Source organism: Vulpes vulpes, chromosome 8, assembly GCF_048418805.1.
Source record: "Vulpes vulpes isolate BD-2025 chromosome 8, VulVul3, whole genome shotgun sequence".
Classification (NCBI taxonomy): Eukaryota; Metazoa; Chordata; class Mammalia; order Carnivora; family Canidae; genus Vulpes; species Vulpes vulpes.
Genome location: NC_132787.1, coordinates 55,718,124 through 55,734,838, shown reverse-complemented (window position 1 = coordinate 55,734,838; position 16,715 = coordinate 55,718,124). Strand labels below are relative to the sequence as shown.

Sequence of the window (16,715 nt, the reverse complement as noted above, 5' to 3'; positions counted from 1 at the left end):
ACTATGCATTGAGATTCTGTTGCAGGCCACAAACTTTCCAAGGATGCAAAGAGGAACAAGACAGCCTTTCCTCCAGAAACATGAGTGAGGGCAGAACAGATTTCTAATAGCTCTTTGTATGTAATCAGTGTGCCAATTATAAGGAATTTTCACCATTACATTAAAGAGAATTGGGTAGAGCATATTCTCAACAATTTTTTATCCAGTTTGTTAAAATAAATATTTTTATTACTTCCCCATTTGTAGATAGAAACACATGCCATAATTGAGATGTAATTGACTTGGACTGCTCTAATTAATCCAAATAACAGAAATTTTGTACTTAACACTCATAAATGATTACTGAAATTCTTATTCTGTTAAATGAAATTTCTATGTAAAGCTTGCTCTTTGGCATATAATGATTATCTATTGCCTAAAAAACCTCAAACACACTTAGACCAGTGCATAATATTTGGTATGCTGCTAAGTCATAAAGAAATAACTGTAAGCTTTATATGTGGTTGCTTTCAGTCTGCCATTATGAAACCAAAGATTTCCACATAAATAGAATTCAATGGAGATCGGATTCTACAATCCATGGAGATTCTCATCAGCCATCATCCCAGCTCTTTCAGCAACCATGTGATAGCTAATGGAATTACTCCTCATTTCAGTCTTTGAAGTTATTTATAAAATCAATGCAATGATTAAAATTTTTGCTTCCCCAAATCAAGCTCCGTTTCCAGCAAATGAGTGTGTGGTAGTGGACAACTTGACCCCTCAAATCAAGCTCTGGTGAAATGGGTCATGGGGCTCCCAGTGTCAATGTCAACCAGGGAAACAGTCCAGATAGAGGTAAAGTGGGAGGTGTAGAGTTCTGGCTCTGCTGCTTCCCAGCCACTTTGAAGTACAGGCAGGTCACAACCTTTAGAATCCTTGTCTCCCATTTGCAAAACAATACTTCCTACCTTGTCCATCCATTGTGGTTACTGTGAAACACAAATGAGAGAATCTAGAAAGAGAGAAGATGGAACAGCCTGCGGCACTTTATTGATCTCTTATAAGTTGTCATTTGGTATACGACAATTCAAAATCACTCCTCCAGCCCTGTGGTGACCCATTTAAAGGGGAGGGTATAAATGTATGACTAAAGGGCCTCAGAGGCGCACTCACCTCACTCCCTTAGGTTGTAACTTCTTTCCTGATTGTTCAAGTGCCTCATGGGACTGCTGGGGCTCCGGCAGCAAGACTCATGCTAACTGCACGGACCAGGAGGTGAAACTGCCAGCTTAATCACCTGCTACCTGAGGGACTTAATCGAGTACTTAATATTTTAAAAGCTTGTCTCCAGATCTCTGAAATGATGACAAAAAACAATACCTATCTCACAATACTGTGGGAGGATGAGGTGAGATAAGCACATTAAGAATGGTATAATGCGCGGGGCACAGAGCCGGGGTGAGGATCACTGCTGGACTCCCTGGTTTCTGCAGCCAGCATGAAAGCGAACATCCCACTGGAGTCAGACCTGGTTTCAAGTCCTCTTTCCCTCTCCAACTGGCGCTAGGGTCCCGGATAACCCGCCCAATCTCACTGGAGCTCAGTTACTACTCAAAATAAGAATGGCAAAACCTACATCATGAAGCCTTATGTATAAAGATCACGTAAAGTAGCCTAGACGAGGGCACTGGGCTCACTGTAAAGCATAATGCAAATGCATACACGGCTCTTTACTTTTTCCGCACAAACACGCAATAATACAATTGCAAAGATTTTATTTAGCGGCTTTCTGTGCTTGGCACTTAGAAACAGAGTTCCGTGCATAAGGGCAAACTTTTTATACACCTTTACTTCATACATATTTTACATACCCTTTTTATTGCCCCCTTTTTTAATATTCATAATATTGGATTCCCCACTAGGCACATAAATACATTTATCTACAACACCTCAAAACCAAAAAATCTTAATAATATCTGTATTATTTTACTTGGTATTATTTGCATTTCCACACCACTTAAAAAGTTTAGCTTGCACCAAACTTCACTTGTTTTCTTAACATTAAAGGATCTGAAGGGGAAGGGAAAGATAAGGAAAAAAAAAAAACCCAAACTTCAAAATGCAATAAACTATTTGATAAAAATGGAGATCTAAGGGCAGGTGGAAGGATGTAGAAGGCCCATCTGCTATTCCCTGGGACGTGCCCGGATTTCTCCTGCCACAGGGGCTACAGGGCAGCCAATCCAGGTCAGGTGTCTGGATCTGGCATATGAAAGGTCAGGCCTCTATTTGTCGCCTCTGCTCCTGGTATCATCTGTTGGGATTATAACACCCTTCCTTCTTCACATTCCTTCTGTTCCCCCTCCCTGCCAGGCTGTGTGCTCTGGAATCGGCCCTCCCTCTTGCAGGGTACCCCTTTTCTAGATCACGGTGCTCAGAGCTGTGGGATCGAAGTGCATTCCTTGCCCAGGTCCCTGTCACCAGCACCTTGACTCTGCAGTGTCCCAGAAAGGCTTCCTCCTTAGTAATGCCACAATTCTTTCTATAACCTGTAAGGGGTAGGGCAGGAAACAAACCAAAACCAATTTCCTTGGTGCGTTAAAACTTCCACCATTGCTCATACTTCCTCTCTCTCTCAGTCTTGCTCACCGCCTCTCTCTTGCTCATTCCTCCTTCTCCTCCTTTCTCCTTCAGCTGCTCTAAACTCTAACTCTTTCCCCAGGCACAGCTGGGAACGTCAGCGACAGCACACCGAGCCCGGGAGCCAAAGTTCAAAAGCAATCTTGTTCAGGAAGCCCAGTCCCATTGTAGTGCTGACGTCTGTCTACGCTCGTGGATGGAAAGGGACTCCAGGATACGTGTGGTTCATTCCAGAAACAGGGTAGGCTGTGGGGGAGAAAGGTTGACAGCTACTGCTGGCCCAGTCCATCTAGTGTTGTACATAGACCAATTCTTGGTGAAAGCACCCATCTGGGCCCCCCCTCCAGAGTTCACCCACTTCCGAGTCAGTGTGCGTGTATGTTGGTGTGTGTAAGAGTCTATGTGTGGATATATATGTGTGTGTATGCATGCATGCACGTATGTATGTATGTATCATGTATAGGTAGGTCTGTATTTGTGTGGGGGTAAATTTTCATGGCTGCTACATGCTAGCATCTCCCTTAACATTATTATAAAATGATTATTCAGTTTCTTCAAAGGCCACTCTGGAGTAGACAATGCTTTATAAAACTAAGGTTTGGGAAGGCAGGGGAATGGCCACCGAGTCAGAGATGATACCACTGCAAGTATCCTTCAGTGGCTTAAACGTCTTTTGCTGTTCTTGGGTATGTGCTTTCCTCCTCCAGAAAACAAAACAACACACAGTTCCCGTTCTTCAAAGGCTTGGGCTCCCGAAGAGGAGGACCTGCCCACGGAGACTCTGGGCTGGCCCTTAAACCATGTGCACGGACATCTGGGAGGAGGAGCCCGGGACCGCCCCATACTGCCGGCCATCACAGGTGTTAGTCGCCTGCTGGTTATTGGGCGAAGGGCTAATCATGTGCATGCTGTGCTCCATCCCCGTGGGTAGGTACTGCCTCTCTCCAAAGGCCCCATTGGAAGGAGAAGAACAGAGTAAAGTGCTTTGAGAGGCGCTCAGTTTTTCTGGGCTTGCAGCTAGCCTGGGAGAAGTGGGGAAATTGTATCCGTAGAGATTGTAAGGGTTGTGGAGAGAGAAGGCGTTGTAGGAGCTCTGCTGCATGTGGCTGCCCCCGAACATGTGTGGGGATGAGGAGCTGGAGGCTGCGTTGCCCGCCTGCATGACGTACTGGAACTGGGAGGTGGGGAAGGACCCCAGCTGGCCACCGTAGGCTTCCATCTTGCTGTTGCTAGGCAACGAGGGAGGAGTCGGTATTCCTGAGATCAGGGATGGAGTCCTCTGAGGCATGAAGGTTTCGGAGGGCTGAGTGGCTGAAGCAGTGCCACTCTGAAGCCTGTTGTAGCCACTGTCACTCAGCCCTGGGTAGCTCTGCAAGGCAGCCATGTTGCTTCGGGCACAGGGCGGATAATCAGAGAGGTTGAGATTGCACAGCTGGCTCTCTCGACAGCCCACGTTGAAAGTGTTGGGGGCCAGATGAAATGTTGGAGGAGAACAGGATGGAGACAGAAGGTGAGAGGAAGCTGAAGGGGATGGTGTCCCGGTGCTGGAGGTGGTCGGGGAAGTGCCTGTGCTGCCCCCTGAAAAATAAAAGGTGAACACCATTGAGCCAGAGGCCTTTCAAGATGAGTCTGTCTGGCCAGATGCAAGCCACGCAGGAGGAAGCCTCAGATGTCCAAGGTGGGCTGATTTTTACAGAACCATAGCTTTCCCTTAACCGACGTACGCTAAGTGATTCCCACTGTGCACACAAACACAGGCACACACACACACCCCAAAAGAGAAGAGGACAAAGAGGTGACACACAAGAACACTAAACTCTTGTGTCCCTGTGTGTAAGTGCCTTCAAAGTCTTGTTTAAGAAAGCAATAAGCATTCCAGTATCCACTTTGCCATCTCTCACCGTCAAATCCACTTTCCAGTAAGACCTCTGGTGATCAGCATTAAAATCCACCAGCTCAACTTCCCCCCTTGTCCACGGAAATATGTTAAATACGTGTTGTCACCTGAGACTATTGCTGACCTTGCCATAGTTAGTCCTCCAGCTAAAAACAAATCTCAGGCCCTGACCCTCAGAGGAAATGGGGTACTGGGGTAAGGTGTCAAGTCAAGGTTGAGGCCTGGAAAGGCTGAGCAGGGAGGACCAGGCAGTAGGAAGTGAGGTATGGGATCGAAGTTCTGTCATATGATATTACAAGCACAACCAGAAAAGCTAAGCTAACCTGTAACAAAATCATTATAATCCAGAGGCTCTGCTAATGTCTCTCTAGAAGAGCCTGCCCTCTGTCTCAGAGACTGGAACAAAGACTGCAAACGTAGTCTGTGGATTTGGGGTAATTCTGAGGGCAAGAGTCCAGACAGGTCACAAAGTCAAGAGATCTGGGTTCTCACAGCTCTGCCACACAAACCCCCCATCTGACCCTGGGCATGTCACTTATCTTCTCTGGGTTTGTTTCTTTATCCAGAAGATGAAAAATTGAATTAGATCAGTAGTTCTTAAGCTAGAAGAAGCTGCAAGCTTCAAGTTCCAGGATCCCACCCACCTCAGACCAACTAAATGAGAAGCAAAGGATTCTAATGTGCAGCCAGGGTTGAAAACCAGTGATACCACCCAAATCCCTTATATCAGAATACCTGGCAGAGTGATTCTTAAACTTTAGGGTGCAAGAGAATCACCTGGAGAGCTTATTAAAACAAATTGCTGGGGATCCCTGGGTGGCGCAGCGGTTTGGCGCCTGCCTTTGGCCCAGGGCGCGATCCTGGAGACCCGGGATCGAATCCCACATCAGGCTCCCGGTGCATGGAGCCTGCTTCTCCCTCCGCCTGTGTCTCTGCCTCTCTCTCTCTCTCTCTGTGACTATCATAAATAAATAAAAAATTTAAAAAAAAATAAATAAATAAAACAAATTGCTGACTCTGTCCCCAGAGTTTCTAATTCTACAGGTCCAGGGCAGGGCCCGAGAGTTTGCATTTCTGAGACTCATGCTGCTTGCTAGCCTAGAGACCACACTTTGGGTTAGGAGATCTCCACATCCCTTTCATCTCAAGTTCCTGAAACTGCATTTGACAGAGTTGCTCCTCTGACGTGTGGATATTAGAAATGGATTGGTGCCTGATGCACCAACAGATAAAGGGCAGGTTCAACCCAACCTACTTCATGTGTGTTCTCACATAGTCTACGAAGGCAGAAATGACCTTTCCAAGCCTCTCCTTTCAGGGGCTACAAAGCAGCTGGGCAGCAGCCACTTCTTGCCTCACGTGCTGGGGCTGCTGGACCTTCCAATTGAATTCCAGAATGGGAGGCTGCTCTGTCTTCCATAGGCACGCTCCCATGATGGAATTCCTCCTTCAGGACAAGGTTGGGAGCTTCCCAGAGTTGTTGAGAGCCCCAGTTCCCCCAAGGAGCATGGTACCCTTAGGTCATCCACAACTCAGGTGAGGATTTTTAGAACCTAAGATTCTATAAAAGGGTAAAGGACATTTTAAGTGGGAAGGAGTAGTAATAAAGTTTTTATTAGTGAGAAAAATGTGAAGAAAACTGGCAGGATTCCAGAGATATTGGGATAGAGAGAAACCATCAACAGTGTGCCAGGGAGGTGGGTCCAGATGTGCAAATTGGGAGGCAGATACCTCAAAGAGAAACCCAAAGTTAATTTTTAGCCTCAGCCTACATACACACATATGGTACTAGTATTGACTGTGGAAGTACAAATTTATATCCTGTTAATAGTTTTTTCAATTTTCACAAAACCCAACTAGTATCATCTCTTCCTTGGTCAAAAAAATTTCCCAATGAACTTCCAAAGTAGAACAGTAAACAGTTGCTGATTTTAAAGTCATTTCAGGAAATTCACCTTCCTGTTTCTTCTTTATGCCTTAAATTCCTTTAAGAGAGGTAAAAAGAGTTTTATTCCACAAATTGAGATAAGGCCAATATCATATATATCACTGTGTGAGGTAAGTCAACAGCTGACCATTGGTAGGAAGAGCACCCAGTCTAATTCTAGGTCCGTTGGCCTCTGTCCATCTCATGACCACAGGCAACATGGGCTACCTCTTCATTCTCCCCATCCTTAAAGAGAGTCTCAAACTGATAGGCTTCAGTCCTTCTCAGAATTACATCTGTGTCTAAGGGTTAAATTTGTGGTAGAGTGTACATGGGCAATAACAAGTACTTTTCAAGGAACCATTTTAATACAAAGAAGGAGTTTTGGAAGGGGAGAGCTGAGCAGAAAAAGGAAGAACATTTCCCACTTCTTGTCTATGGACCACTGAGTGGCCTAGCCTACCGGGCCTTATAGGAAGTTCAGAGATTCATTTCCTGCAGGAAGCATTCTACACATTTTCCTCCTCTTCCACCCTAACCACTATGAGCTTCAGTGAAATAAGTGCTATGGCACACATGGAGAAACTTGACTCCAGCTGTAAAGAGATTTGTGTTTTATGGGATATGTATCTGGTCTCCTCTCTTTGAAAGTCCGTCCTTGCTTTCCCAGATCTGGTGTTTATGTGATCCCTGAAGAGACCCCCTGTTCAGCACCCCGCACTGTCCTGTTATAGGTACACTCCATCAGGCACCAGCCCTAGCCCTGCAGCAGGAAGTGCAAGATGGAGCAGATGACTTTTTACAACTCTAAATGGTTTTCTCAGATGGCCCAAGATAGAACGAATGGTACTGATTTAAGGCCTCAATTGGTTTCACTACAAAAAAATAAGAAGGGAACTATTAACAAGTTACAGAGATTTCTGCTGAGCAGATGAGAGGTACATGTTAAAAAGTTTGTAGTCAGCTTGCTTTGGCTTTTAAATGACACTCACTGGAAATGAGACTTGGTGGCCTGCTGAGTTTCAGGGGGTAGGAACCCCCACATGAACTAGCGTTTGAAGAAATGCTCTTCTGCATTAAAAAGACTCAGTATAAATAACAGCTATTTTTCAAGGTCCACGGAGAAAGAGAAGACTATGGTACTCATTTTGTAGAGAAGCAAATCGAGATACTGAGAAGTCTTTACTCTCTTATGATCTCATAGCTTGTCGGCTGTTAAACAAGATCAGGAGTGCCAGCCAAGTGCTAAGTAAGCACAAGGAGGCAGGCTGCCCTCCCTGTGCATTTCAACACTTGGCTGCCTTGAGGCCTCACATCACCGAAGAGCTAGGGCAGAGTAGGAGGCCAGGCCACACTCATACAGAAGGGTCAGAGCTGCCTCTCAAAGAAAAGCATACCTCCCTTTCCTGCGTAACATTCTCATCTCACCCCCTCTGGTTCAGCCAGGTCCTGAATGCTCTAAGGGTCTTGATTTAAACCTGCTTTAATAGATGAGAATGGACTGGATGGATCTGGATATTTTTTTTAATATTTGTCAAAATTAAATACATTGTAAATATTGTTTCCTTTTTTCTTCCCTTCTGTAAGTGAAGGAGGAGTGAAAGAAGGAGTAAGGAATCCTAGTGCATTTGAGTTCTGATGGAAAGACTCTCAGGTGTTGGCTTCTGTCCATGCAGCTGAGCATCTTGGCCTCCCCGCACACTGGTGAGCACATGTCATAGCTAGATGCCTGGATGTAACAGGCTGGAGGAGCCTCCATGGCTGCCAATGATAAAGCACTGGGCCCTTGACCCCTACAGGCCCATTAAGCCCGTATTCCCAAAAGATAAACCAACTCTGTTACCCTTCTGACCTCTCTTTTCCTCTCCCCTCACCCTCCCTCCCCCTGGCCCAGAATGGAAATTTGATGCCCCATGTCTCTTATCTCTTCTCAGACCAAGCAAGTGGAATTGAAAACAAGTAGGTAGGTTGGTATCTTTCCCACTGTCCTCAGAGGCCCTAATCCACTTCTGAGAGGTAATTAAAATGTAATGCCCTAAGTAGCTGAAAACTCCCTGGTATTCCAGGACCAATCCCCTACCCGCCACACCTCCCTGCATCCTGTCTCACCCATTGACTTAAGTGAGGAGGTACTCCTTGAAATTCATATTCAACATTAACTTGCTCTAATATTCAAGGCTCACAGCCAACCTAACCAAAAAGACTGTGTTTAGCAGTGATTCCATATGAGGACAACAACCTAGAATATACTTGTATACCATGAAGACAAGTTAAATGTGACCATGAAAATCCTGGATACCAAACCTGCTGACTTTTGCATCTTTAAATTGATCACTTCCAGACTGTAATATGGAGGCTTTCACATACAGTTTCCTTTTGGGTTTATTTTGTTGTGTTTTATTCCCCCTGCCCTCTCCCTACACACACAAAAATTGAAAAACAGTAAAAAAAAAAAAAAAATCCCATCTGAGCTAGTAAAGAATGAATTTCCATGTAATTACTTGGTTCTACAAGCCAGACTCTTCTCTCATATAACTTGGTGGCCTGTGTCTCTGAAGAATGTGGAATCACTGTGTCCCTGAGTGGCCTTCTTTGAGGCGTTCAGATAAAAGATAAAATGTCAGTACCCTATGGACTTAACCCAGGAATAAACCTAGAGGCCATAAAGTTAATGATCATGATCACAGCCTGCCCATCCCTATTAAGGAATCACCCTTGGTTGAAATGAGTACCCTTTTTAAAATGCAAATGTGTAACATTAATGAGAATTGTGTAGTTTCAAACTTAGAAGACTCCTAATGCAACATTCTCCATAAAGTTTAAAGATATACATTGATCTGAACCTCTTCCTTTTAAAATAGCTTTTAATATATTCACCCCGTCCCCATTTTTCACATTGGTCCTCAAGGTTCTGAGTCTCTGTGCTTCCTGGATGGTCCTGTTTCACACCTGTCACACTGCCCAGGTGGGCTGTTCCTGGTGTTTCCCCGTCCATTAACTGGTTTGTTTTCTCTGCTACTTCTTTTACTGCCTTCCTTGCTACCACATACACTTCAGTTGTGATTGCCATTTAGAGCTGATCCCCCTCTCTCCTAGTCACAGTACCCAGCTTCCCACTGAGTATCCTCCCCCCCATCTCAACCCTTCACTCCTACCTCTAGGAAGGCATGTGACTAAGGGCAGGATGGTGCAAGCACCGTATTCCCCAGTCCCCACCACAGTAATTGGTTCAGAGGTGATGAGAGTTAGAGTTAATGAGACTCCATGAGATTTTGCTAGGAACCTTAAGAAGGACACATGACCTTTCCCATCAGATTTAAATTTAAGAAGATATAGGTCTAGGGCTACTGGCAGCTGTGTTACCACCATGGGGGAGAGGGGGTGCCTGAGAATGAAGTCAGGTGGGAGCCTGGAGCAGGGTGGTGGGAAGGGAAATTAGAGGTATGGATGGATTCCAGAACTTGATGACGTTTAGCTATGCTGGATAGGGATGGAGGGAAACACCCAGGATGGTGAGTGGATAGCAGAGTCCTTCCCCCAGGAGAGGGCGCCAAGTCTGCGAGGTAAATCATGGACTCAATTTTGGACATGTTGAGCATAAAGGACTTTGGGACGAAATAGAATATGTCACCAATAACGGCTTGTTTTAGCGGACTGAATTGAGATGCTCTCCAATCCCTGTTATAAGCGCCTCATGGGCATCATTCCTGATCTCAGTGATAAATGAGATATGTGTAAGTGGCTATCTGAATTGTTAGAGTGATCCACAATAGTTCAAAGACAAGCTGTTCATTGAACTGTCTTCCATTCCTGATCTTTTACTGGTATGAATTTCTCAGTATCTGATCCTCTTCAAGGATCAACCTCTAATTATTACAAATCAAACTGATGAAAATCCCAACACTGAGAGAAATGCTCACAATCCCATTAACTGCCTGACAAACATTAAAAGACCCAGTGGTGTTGAAATCTCTCTAGTGACGTCTGCTCTCAGCTGAGGATAAGGGAGGGCTTCTGTAAATGACAGGTCTCCTTATTTCAGCAGATGGAGATGTACTGCCACCTCTGGTGTCCCTGATCCAGGATTATCCTTTATAGTACAGCAGCTGTCAGACCCCTTGGAGATGGATGGTGCTCACAGCAGCTCCCTCAGCTTGGGCCATACAAATAGCTCTGCTGTATGTATCATCAGAACAATAGGACTGCACTTGGCCACAATAGACCCAAGCTCTTATTTCTCTCTTTCTTCTCTATCTGTGTTGCCTTGGTCAGTGTTCCCAAGCACCACTTACTTGGTGAGTTCTTTTTGTCCCTGCCACCAGCAGTATTCAGGCAGAAGCCACTCCTGAAATATAATCCCTATCTCCAGACTCTCCAACCACATAAACTCCCTTGCTGATTCTAAATAAAGATATCTGAAGGTTAAAACCATCTATTTGACTTGATACAAAATAAAATAAAATATTGACCTAGAGTTAATGCTCAAGCTGTTGACAAAACATCAAGTGGAAGAGTAAACTAATTTAATTTGTTGTGGCAAATTAAGGCTCTAGTAAGTAGGAATGAAGAAAGCAAATGTGTCTGGTGGAAAGGAGAGTGCCCTGTCAAGATGGAGAACCACTTGGGTATCCTCAACTCAGTTCCTCAGCTATGTGAGTAGCCTGCTCTGTGCCTTGGTTTCTTTTTGTGTAAAGGGCAGACAATGATGAATCCTATGCACTCTTCTCCATGGGAGAAAACCACTATACTGACTAACCCACTCAATATATCTTTCAAAATAGAAAGATTTGAGTTTTTACAAAATGGTGGCCAATTCAACTAAGGTGCTTTCCTTGAAATTTTATCAACAAATGGGTCTTAATGCAGGAGGAACAAAAATGACAGCAAGAGTGGGATGAAGAAAGCCTCCTTAATCTCACTCAGAAGAGTGGGTTCAGCCTCTAGCAGCAGCAGTGGCAGCAGGAGCCCAAAACTGGCCAAAGGCCTTGGATGTGATGTGTCAGATATTAATGTGTTTGAAGGAATGAGGCTATATGGATGCTGGGTGAGTCAATCGTTATATGGAGCTTAGGTTTGGTGCCAATGCTGCCAATGCTGCCAATACTGTCTTCACCAAGAGGGAGTTACTCCAAAATCAGTCTACCACTAGAAGTTTCCACTAGAAGTTCAACACTCTCTACTTCTTCTAAGACACAAAACAGTTCAACACAGATGGCTCTGTCTCTTTTCTTCATTTTATGGGTGATACTGTCCAGAGCTACTGGAACTTTTAGTTCTTAAGGGAAGAGGGAGTGGATGTTGTTTCTTTTACGTCAAGAAACCAAGCCACATATTTTTTAATAATGAGAATCTGGATCAAGTTCAGTGTATAGTTCAAAAATGTATTCCAATTAAACAGTTTAATAGAATTTTGGCTTTTCCTCTAGCCCCATCCCACTACCATATGTATCCAATAATTCCAAGTTCATCCTCTGCCCCACTAATAAAAAATGGAGTCACTAAATAAGTGTGACATTTTGCTTCAAAAATTCAGTTTCTCCAACCAGCAAAACTAAAAGGCAGCCAATGGAATGGGAGATGTTTGCAAGTGACCTATCTGATAAAGGGTTAGTAACCAAAATCTATAAAGAATGTATCAAACTCAACACCCAAAAAATAAATAATCCAATTAAGAAAAGGGTAGAAGACACGAATAGACACTTTTTCCAAAGAAGACATTCAGATGACTAACAGACACATGGCAAGATGCTCATCATCACTCATCACCAGGGAAATACAAATCAAAACCACAGTGACCTATCTTCTCACACTTGTCAGAATGGCTGAAATCAACAACACAAGAAACAAGTGTTGGCGAGGATGCAGAGAAAGGGGAACCCTCTTACACTGTTGGTGGGAATGCAAACTGGTGCAGCCACTCTGAAGAACAGTTTGGAGGTTTCTCAAAAAGTTAAAAATAGAACTACCCTGTGATCCAGTAATTCTACCACTAGGTATTTACCCGAAGGATACAAAAATACAAATTTGAAGGAGTACATGCACCCCAATGTTTACATGAGCATTATCAAAAAGAGCCAAACTGTGGAAAGAGCCCAAATGTTCATCAACTGATGAATGAATAAAGAACATGTGATATAAATACAATGGAATATTATTCAGCCATCAAGAAGAATGAAATCTTGTCATTTGCAACAACATGGATAGAGCTAGAGAATATAATGCTAAGTGAAAAAAGTCAGAGAAAGACAAATACCATATGATCTCACTCATATGTGAAACTTAAGAAAGAAAATAGATGGACATATGGGAAGGAGGAAAAGAAAAAAAGAGGGAAACAAACCATAAGAGACTCTTAACAATAGAAAATAAACTGAGGGTTGATGAAGGGAGATGGGCAAAGGGAGGGGCTAGATGAGTGATGGGTATTCAGGAGGGCATTTGTGATGAGCACTGGTGTTTATGTAATTGGTGAATCACTGAATTCTACTCCAAAAATCAATATTGCATTGTATGTTCACTAAAATTTAAATTAATTTTTTTTAAAAAATAGGGGTGCCTGGGTGGCTCAGTCAGGCATCTGCCTTCAGCTCAGGTCATGATCCCAGGATCCTGGGATTCAGCCTCACATTGAGCTCTCCTTTCAGCAGGGAGTTTGTTTCTCCCTCTTCCTCTGCCTCTCCCTTGCTCATGCGTTCTTTCTTTCTCAAATAAATAAGCAAAATCTTTAAGAAAATTAAAAATAAAAATAAACATTCTTCAAAAAGTTAAAAATAAAATTACTCTATGACCCAGCAATTGCACTGCTGGGGATTTACCCCAAAGATACAGATGCAGTGAAACATTGGGACACCTGCACCCCAATGTTTATAGCAGCAGTGTCCACAATAGCCAAACTGTGGAAGGAGCCTCGGTGTCCATCGAAAGATGAATAGATAAAGAAGATGTGTTCTATATATACAATGGAATATTACTCAGCCTTTAGAAGCGACAAATACCCACCATTTGCTTCAATGTGGATGGAACTGGAGGGTATTATGCTGAGTGAAGTAAGTCAATTGGAGAAGGACAAACATTATATGGTCTCATTCATTTGGGGAATATAAAAAAAGTAGTGAAAGGGAATAAAAGGGAAAGGAGAGAAAATGAGTGGGAAATATCAGAGAGGGTGACAGAACCTGAGAGACTCCTAACTCTGGGAAACGAACAAGGGGTGGTGGAAAGGGAGGTGGGCAGGGGGGTGGGGTGACTGGGTGATGGGCACTGAGGGGGGCACTTGATGGGATGAGCACTGGGTGTTATGCTTATATGTTGGCAAATTGAACTCCAATAAAAAAATATACAAAAAATAAAATAAGCAATCCAAAATAAAAGAAATAAGAAATTTTTAAAAAGAAAGAAAGTTCAGTTTCTCTTAAACCACTGTTTTCCAAGGGTCAACACTAAATTTATCATATGGACAAATTTTCAGTAGAAGCCCTGTGAAACCTGCCATGCTACACACCTAAGTACTCCGTGCCTGCTCCTGCTCAACTGCCCCACATGCCAGTGAAATGTAGATTGTCAACTCCAAATAATCATCACTCCACATCCATATCCACACACATATTAGGTGGTTGTGCTCCAGACATGTGTATCAGCAACCCTGCCTACCTGAGCCACAGTGCTACCAAGTGACTTCATTTCATTAGGTACGTTAAGAAGTACCTGGGTGCAAGGCCCTGTGACAGTTCTTGAGAAGACAACAGTAAACACAGTGTTACCACCAGTGCCTGTTCTTGGCAACTGGCAATATCCCCACCAATCTTCTCATGCCAGCCTCCACGATACAAACTCCTGCTTAGATAGAGCTTGGGAGGTCAACCAGTAAAGCAAGGACAGAGAAGCAAGAAGCCACCTCAGAAATAAACAGAATCAAGTAAGTGTCTTTGCATGAAAATGACACATTTTTATTTATCTAAATGACCTCACACAAAATTTACCCCTCTTTGGTAGGTGAGAGAACAGACTCACTAGAAATAACTTCCCCAAGGTTATAGAGAGAATCAAGTTGAAGCCCCAGATCTCCAAATTGTCATAAAACCTCTGCCTCTCTAGGGCCACAAGGGCCTTAGAGCGAGAGCAACACTCTTAATATGAACTGACCCTGCTTCTCTCACAGAATTATGAGAAGAAAGTGGCTTCACGCAGAGTGCTTCCCTTTATCCTCCATTTATTAAAAAAACAAACAAACACTAGATGTAATTTCTGCCTCCCCAGATCCTTGTGAAGATGGTCTAATCCTGTTTTAAATAGCTAATCATCAGAAAAGCAGTATCTCTTGTTGCTGATGCATCTTCCTCAGGTATCCACGTCCAGGGCCATGGCGGAGGGTGGGGGGGGTGGGCAGTGTTACAGATGATGTGGTCATAGTGGTCATGGTGGTGATATGATGATGATCACCACCACAATTGCTGAGCTCTTACTCCATTTTTAAATGCATTCATTTAATCCTCACAAGAATTCTATTACAATCTTCCATTTTGCAGATGAGAAAACGAAGTGTCAGAAAGGATGGGGGACTTGGCCAAAGTCACAAAGCTAGGAAAGAGCAGTGATAAGAGCCTAAGCCAAGGGGTGCCTGGGTGGCTCAGTGGTTGAGCATCTGCCTTTGGCTCAGGGCGTGATCCCAGGGTCCTGAGATCAAGCCCCGCATCGGGCTCCCTGTAGGGAGCCTGCTTCTCCCACTGCCTATGTCTCTGCCTCTCTTTTTGTGTCTCTCATGAATAAATAAATAAAATCCTAAAAAAAAAAAGCTTAAGCCAAGTGGTCTGATCCCAGAGCCTATACTTTTAATCACCTTTTCTTCATTTTAAAACCTGAGAGACTTCAGTAATTTAGGTTACAGAACCTAATTTAGTGTGCAGACTCCTGGAAGCTCCTCTGGGAGGGCAACATAATGTCACATGTTATCAAGTCCTAGAAGGGTTTCCCATACAGCAGAGCCACAATTTGAAAACTTAGGGTTTTGTTAATAGCAGCCATGTGACATAACAGAATAAGCTCTGTATGTAAGTGTCACTTCGGGGTGGGAGGAGGTTGCATAAAGAGACTCAAAAAGTGTCTGACACTCTGGGAAGATTCCTGAGCTGAAAGGGTGCTGCCATGGGAAGAGCACAGACTGAGGAAGAGAAGTGAGGTCAGCCCACAAGCCATCTGTGCTAAGGCTACAGGCTTCCCCACCTGAGCTGACAGAGAAGGAGAAACGGGAAGAAAAGCACAAAGCAGTGCAAGGAAGAAGTTCACCCAGCCCATCAGCTTGAGACAAGTGTTGAGGGAGCAAGTTGCAAGCTTCAGATGGGCTCCCAGAAGTCCCCTCCTCACTGTAGGGCCTGAGCAATCTACTTCCATTGTTCAGACTGAGGTTTTTCTCTCCTCTATAAAACCAGAATAAGCTTTTTGCCATGAGGAATCAATGAAGTGCCGGAGAATCTGGTAAAAACACCATTGTGAAGCAGATGAGGATCCTGCATGTTAATGGGTTTAATGGAGAGGGCAGCGAAGAGGACCTGCAAGCTGCAAGGAGCAACAGCGATGGAATATATTATCCCTAGATGATGGCTACAGTTTCTCATCTTCCTGGCTATGTCCTATCACACTTTGCATGCTGGAATTGCCTGGTCTTAGGAACTTCTAATAAGAATACTATTCTGTTGTGGGGGGAGGGGGATGGGGCCCTACCACCTAACCTCTAAAGATAACTGAAAACCAAAAAAATGTTCAAAAAAAAAAAAACAATTTACAAAAACCCCACAAAAAAAATACATGACATGAAATCCTTCATTGGCAAAAACTTAGTGTAACAGCAATCCAAAGGCATCTACGTAAAAGTGACCGTTTACTGTACCAAAAGTTGGTGTTTGAGAACTACCTGACAAGCCCTTAACTGAACCACCTACTGTGTACTAGACCCTTGCACCCTGCTAATACCTTGCCTGCACTTCTATCTGTGACTCTGTTCTGCAAGTAAATATAAGAATTAACATACGTGATAAATAAAAATTCTCTGCATGTCTCAGCAAAAAAAAAAAAAAAAAAACCAAGGGCTACGTGAATGCTTAGGCAAAGAAATAAAAATTTCACTGCCATCATAATCATGAACATAACCTTGCTTTTCGGAAGGGGGAGAAAATACTGCCTCTGGGGCAGGTCTGTTCGCACAAGTGGTGATGCGTTGGTTATTAACAGAGCTACCAGGTACTCTTCATTCTAGAAGAATTGGTGTGACCCCAG

General features: G+C 43.8%; 1 protein-coding gene across 3 annotated transcripts in view; it reads right to left on the bottom strand.

Annotated features, from left to right (window-relative positions):
* Window positions 1–1,005: 1,005 nt before the first annotated feature.
* The window catches only part of TBX15 (T-box transcription factor 15), a 109,311-nt gene continuing 93,601 nt past the window's right edge, over window positions 1,006–16,715 (bottom strand). For all 3 annotated transcript variants that reach the window (XM_025994655.2, XM_072766776.1, XM_072766777.1), the window contains one exon: window positions 1,006–4,200. In XM_025994655.2, coding sequence (XP_025850440.1) covers window positions 3,416–4,200 — 785 coding nt within the window. In that variant the 3' untranslated portion in view covers window positions 1,006–3,415. The remainder of the gene's footprint in view (window positions 4,201–16,715) is intronic.